The sequence below is a fragment of the Caenorhabditis briggsae genome (genome assembly GCF_000004555.2).
Source record: "Caenorhabditis briggsae complete genome, chrIII, whole genome shotgun sequence".
Lineage (NCBI taxonomy): Eukaryota > Metazoa > Nematoda > Chromadorea > Rhabditida > Rhabditidae > Caenorhabditis > Caenorhabditis briggsae.
The window spans coordinates 10,184,742-10,190,276 of NC_013490.2; the positions used below are offsets into that span (position 1 = coordinate 10,184,742).

Here is a 5,535-nt window from a genome sequence, read left to right on the forward strand (position 1 = left end):
CTGCTCCGAATGCTCCCTGGTGGCATCCATGTCGTCGGTGTAGCTTGGTTCTCAGACAAAGCTACGTTCCAGCAAAGAAAACCCCATATTCACAAGACATTGGGACGGATTCAGAAGATGAACAATCAAATTACAACTGCAAATATCGATGACTCGATTTCCGATCATTTGGTAATTAAAGTTTTACTTTTGCAAAAATTAAATATTTATTTTTCAGATAACCGTCTTCTTCGAAACTCCTTCCACCACTCCAGTTGGAGCTGTCATTAATCTTGCAAATAGAGGAATTGAGAGTGTTCAAAAAGTCCAATTCCAAAAGCTTGACCCCTCCGAAAATGGTCGGAATTCCGCTCCGAACATCCCTGGGTTAATTGAAATATTAAACTTTTTAAAAATCGCGATTGTACAGTTCAGAATGCGGGTTACTTTCCTCCACCTCCTCCCCATATTCATCCCTCTAATCAATTGCCAATGGACCAGCGAAGATCTCGCATTGTACGATTTGGTGGAAGAAGTAGGTGTGAATTTCTACGAATGGTTTGATATTCCACGAGAGGCCACATCGAATCAAGTCAAGAAAGCGTATCGAAAACTGACACTTGAATGGCATCCGGATCGGAATTCAGCTCCAGATGCAACGGATAAATTCCGACAAGTGGCTGGAATTTATGAAGTGTTGAAGACAACGGAGCTTCGAGAGAAATACGATAATATTCTGGAGAATGGTCTGCCGTCATGGAGACAACCATTGTATTATTATAGACGAATGCGAAAGTTGACATGGTACGAAGGTATTCTGGTTCTTTTGTTCATTGGAACGATTGCTCATTATCTCATGATGTGGGCCGCCTATTTCGAGAAGACATTGGTTTATAAACAGAATTTCAAAAAGTCAAGAAAAGGAAAAAAGGAAGATCCGGCAGAGATCGAGAAGCAGATGAAGGAGGCATTGGTGGATTATATACCGAAGTATTCTGAATTACTTCCGATTATTCTGGCAAAAGGAACAGTCACTTTATGCAAGAATTTGTTTTTGACCGCGAAGGATACAATGGCGAAACCAGAGGAAATAGATGAGGGACCGACAGAAGAGGAGCTGGCACAACAAAGAAGACAACAAAGAGCAGCTGCAGCACCCCAGCAACCAGAATTCAAATTCGAAGTGGCTCAGGGATTGAAGGCAGTATCCACGAATGACCCGGAAATGGAAAAGAAATACGCGGCAGAAAATGAAGTTGTTTCGCAAAGTAAGTGGAATTCTTTCCAGTTAATGTAGTTTTCAAAAGTTTTACAGAACAATCCGGAAGCTCTTGGACACCAGACGAACTGGCTCATTTAGTCCGATTGAGCACTGAAAAGTATCCAGCTGGCACACCGAATCGATGGGAACAAATGGGACGAGTACTGAATAGAACGCCGGAAGATGTGATTGCGATGGCTGGAAAAATGAAGCAAATGAAGCAAGAGGACTACACGAAACTTCTGATGTCTTCTATTCAACAATCGGTTCCATCGGAAGAGAAATCGGAAGACGATTGGTCGCAGTCGGAGCAAAAAGCATTCGAGTTGGCACTTCAGAAATATCCGAAAGGAACCGATGAGAGGTATTCAAAGAATTAAGATTCTTATCTTTTTTTTCGAAATTTTCAGATGGGAGCGGATATCAGAGGAGATTGGTACAAAAACCAAGAAACAAGTGATGGTTCGGTTCAAGCAGCTAGCAGAAATGATTCGAAAGAAGAAAGCTGAAAATTGATGATTTCTTGTTGCCATAATAAATAGTAGTTATTAAATACACATTTCCGTTTTTATCCGGGTTTCGTTTTAATTGGTTAAATTATGTTTGTTGGTATTTAATAAAGGTTTCGTTTCATTTAAAAAAACTGTTTTTAAGTTTGAAAAACCGCAAAAATGATAATGCAAGTGCGACCTACGGCGGGCGCGGGAACTCAAAGCTTCCAAAATTCAGTCAGCTTCGAAGCAAAAAAATTTTTTTTTTGCTTTTTGCTCGCTTTCTTCCAGTTTTCCCATACGAAAAATGTTTTCGGAGCACAACCACTCAATTCTCAAGAACCCAGATGACTCGTTTCCGCACGATGAGAATCGACATGTTCATTTTGATAAGATGAAAGAAGTTCAGTGAGTAAAACGAGTAAAAGCCGCAAATTTTCGGAATTTTTAAGAATTTACGATCCTACAACTGGAAGTATGATTGCTGCGACTCCAACGAAAGAGAAAGCGTTCGAGACTGTCAGTTCGGAAGGAACGTAAGTTTTAAATACTGTTTCGGTGGGAAAATCAGAAATTCGAAATTTTCAGACCGTCATCATATATGGATGTTGTCGAAGATTCGGACGATTCGCTCAACAAAACGAAAAATGTCTCTCATGAAAGTATTCAAGAAGAAACTCTCGATATTTTCGACATTTCCGAAGAATTCAAACTTCCAACATTCGATCCAGAAGTCGTCAAGACTATCTTCTTTGCAGAAGAAGATTTTCAGAATCTTTTGAAATCTGAAATGGCTGCATCTCAAAAAGAAATGGAAAAATCATATGCGGAAAGCGATGGAGCGTATCATGATCGCTTGAAATTTCTGAAGAGTAATTCGATTAGTGAACTGACGAAAATCGAGCAAAAAGTGATTCAAGTTGCTTACAAAAAAGCGGAAATCCGTTTTCTAGAGCTCCGTTTGAAATTCGCTGCTGAGCAACGTGTCAAGTCTGAGAAGACGATTTTCGAGCTTCAGAAGGTTCAAAAATCGAGAAATTCTATTCCGGAGATGTTCGATCGAGTTCAAGACGAGTATTTTGAGGCGAAGAAAGAAATTATGAGAATTCGTTTGGAGAAAATTCAAAAATCCTACAAAGAACAGCTGGATTCGGAAAGAAAGAGATTCCAGCTGAGATTGGAAATCGAGGAGAGAAGAAAGAAGTTGGAACGGTTGGAGATGAAAGAAAACGAGTCAAAAGAGAGGATGGAGCAGTTGATCTCCGAGATGGAAGTCTGAAAAATATAATTTAAATACTAACCATGTCAAATAGCTTATCTCACTTGTATATATTTTCTCCCAATGCTCGACATTATATTACGATAAAACAGATCTTGTATTAACCAAAATATAAAACAAAACAACTATGGAACGACTATAAAAATCAAGAAGAAAATTAAGAAAATCAACATAGGACACCTAATTAATCACAGGCAAAATCAGTTATCACAACAAAATATGAAAGCTAGCAAAGTATTTATCACATTTGACGATATCTCAAAAGTTGAACATCCCTTCCAGGTCATCGTCGTTGTTATCAGGATCGGGGGTTGTTGTCATGCCTGAAAATTTCAGATTCCTTTTTTAAGCTAAAAAGTTTAAAAACAAAATCCAATTTATCCACATCTTCAAAAACGATATCCACCTCCGGCTGGTTGAGTAGCTCCGATGCGATGTCGAAGTGCTGTTTAGATGCTCTCGGGGTCCAGAATTACTGTAGTTCCAATCGGTTGTAACCTGGTCCATCCGCGAGGTTCGTCCATCGGATCCGTCCGTGAGGTCCATCCGTGAGGTCCGTCCGTGAGGTCCATCCGTGAGGTCCGTCCGTGAGATTCGTCCTTGAGGTCCGTCCGTGAGGTCCGTGAGGTCCGTCCGTGAAGTTCGTCCGTGAGGTCCGCCCGTGAGGTCCGTGAGGTTCGTCCGTGAGGTCTGTGAGGTCCATCCGTCAGGTCCGTCCGTGAGGTCCGTCCGTGAGGTCCAACCGTGAGGTCCATCCGCCAGGTCCGTCCGTGAGGTCCGTGAGATTCGTCCGTGAGGTCTATCCGTGAGGTCCGTCCGTGAGGTCCATCCGTGAGGTCCGTCCGTGAGGTCCATCCGTGAGGTCCGTCCGTGAGGTCCGTCCGTGAGGTCCGTGAGGTCCGTCCGTGAAGTTCGTCCGTGAGGTCCGCCCGTGAGGTCCGTGAGGTTCGTCCGTGAGGTCCGTCCGTGAGGTCCGTGAGGTCCGTCCGTGAAGTTCGTCCGTGAGGTCCGCCCGTGAGGCCCGTGAGATTCGTCCGTGAGGTCTATCCGTGAGGTCCGTTCGTGAGGTCCATCCGCCAGATTCTGTCCGTGAGGTCAGTGAGGTGCGTCCGTAAGGTCTGTCAGTTCCATCCGTGAGGTTTGTCAGTTCCGTCCGTCAGGTCCGTCCGTGAGGTCTGTCAGTTCCGTCCGTTAGGTTTGTCAGTTCCGTCCGTCAGGTCAGTCCGTGAGGTTCGTCCGTGAGGTCCATCCGTGAGGTCCGTCCGTGAGGTCCATCCGTGAGGTCCGTCCGTGAGATTCGTCCGTGAGGTCCGTCCGTGAGGTCCGTGAGGTCCGTCCGTGAAGTTCGTCCGTGAGGTCCGCCCGTGAGGCCCGTGAGATTCGTCCGAGAGGTCTATCCGTGAGATTCGTTCGTGAGGTCCATCCGCCAGGTCCGTCCGTGAGGTCCATCCGCCAGATTCTGTCCGTGAGGTCAGTGAGGTGCGTCCGTAAGGTCTGTCAGTTCCATCCGTGAGGTTTGTCAGTTCCGTCCGTCAGGTCAGTCCGTGAGGTTCGTCCGTGAGGTCCATCCGTGAGGTCCGTCCGTGAGGTCCATCCGTGAGGTCCGTCCGTGAGATTCGTCCGTGAGGTCCGTCCGTGAGGTCCGTGAGGTCCGTCCGTGAGGTCCGTGAGGTCCGTCCGTGAAGTTCGTCCGTGAGGTCCGCCCGTGAGGTCCGTGAGGTTCGTCCGTGAGGTCTGTGAGGTCCATCCGTCAGGTCCGTCCGTGAGGTCTGTCCGTGAGGTCCAACCGTGAGGTCCATCCGCCAGGTCCGTCCGTGAGGTCCGTGAGATTCGTCCGTGAGGTCTATCCGTGAGGTCCGTTCGTGAGGTCCATCCGCCAGGTTCGTCCGTGAGGTCCGTCCGTGAGGTCCATCCGTGAAGTTGGTCCGTGAGGTCCGTCCGTGAGGTCCATCCGCCAGGTTCGTCCGGGAGGCCCGTGAGATTCGTCCGTGGAGGTCTATCGGGGAGGTCCGTTTGGGAGGGTCCATCCGCCAGGTCCGTCCGTGAGGTCCATTCGCCAGATTCTGTCCGTGAGGTCAGTGAGGTGCGTCCGTAAGGTCTGTCAGTTCCATCCGTGAGGTTTGTCAGTTCCGTCCGTCAGGTCCGTCCGTGAGGTCTGTCAGTTCCGTCCGTTAGGTTTGTCAGTTCCGTCCGTCAGGTCAGTCCGTGAGGTTCGTCCGTGAGGTCCATCCGTGAGGTCCGTCCGTGAGGTCCATCCGTGAAGTTCGTCCGTGAGGTCCGCCCGTGAGGTCCGTGAGGTTCGTCCGTGAATTCTGTCAGGTCAGTCCGTGAGGTTCGTCCGTGAGGTCCATCCGTGAGGTCCGTCCGTGAGGTCCATCCGTGAAGTTCGTCCGTGAGGTCCGCCCGTGAGGTCCGTGAGGTTCGTCCGTGAATTCTGTGAGGTCCATCCGTCAGGTCCGTCCGTGAGGTCCGTCCGTGAGGTCCGTCCGCGAGGTCCGTGAGGTTCGTCCGTGAGGTCTGTCAGA

At 47.7% G+C, this 5,535-nt stretch overlaps 4 protein-coding genes across 4 annotated transcripts; 2 read left to right on the top strand and 2 right to left on the bottom strand.

The window, feature by feature from the left end:
* Positions 1-9: 9 nt before the first annotated feature.
* CBG06902 lies at positions 10-1,756 on the top strand (the record flags this gene model as incomplete). The annotated part of the gene is made up of 4 exons (XM_002642437.1): positions 10-171; positions 218-1,247; positions 1,295-1,604; positions 1,651-1,756. 4 exons carry the CDS (start codon positions 10-12, stop codon positions 1,754-1,756), a joined length of 1,608 nt encoding a protein of 535 aa, XP_002642483.1.
* Positions 1,757-2,038: 282 nt separating this feature from the next.
* CBG26018 lies at positions 2,039-3,337 on the top strand (the record flags this gene model as incomplete). The annotated part of the gene is made up of 4 exons (XM_045244325.1): positions 2,039-2,139; positions 2,184-2,267; positions 2,320-3,004; positions 3,173-3,337. The coding sequence occupies 4 exons, from the start codon at positions 2,039-2,041 to the stop codon at positions 3,335-3,337; spliced, it is 1,035 nt and encodes a 344-aa protein (XP_045098588.1).
* Positions 3,338-3,459: 122 nt separating this feature from the next.
* CBG06900 lies at positions 3,460-4,044 on the bottom strand (the record flags this gene model as incomplete). Its single annotated transcript, XM_002642436.1, has 1 exon — positions 3,460-4,044. A coding segment is annotated over one exon (585 nt), but the record flags the coding sequence as incomplete, so codon positions are not given.
* Positions 4,045-4,542: 498 nt separating this feature from the next.
* CBG06899 lies at positions 4,543-5,037 on the bottom strand (the record flags this gene model as incomplete). The annotated part of the gene is made up of 1 exon (XM_002642435.1): positions 4,543-5,037. One exon carries the CDS (start codon positions 5,035-5,037, stop codon positions 4,543-4,545), a length of 495 nt encoding a protein of 164 aa, XP_002642481.1.
* Positions 5,038-5,535: the final 498 nt, after the last annotated feature.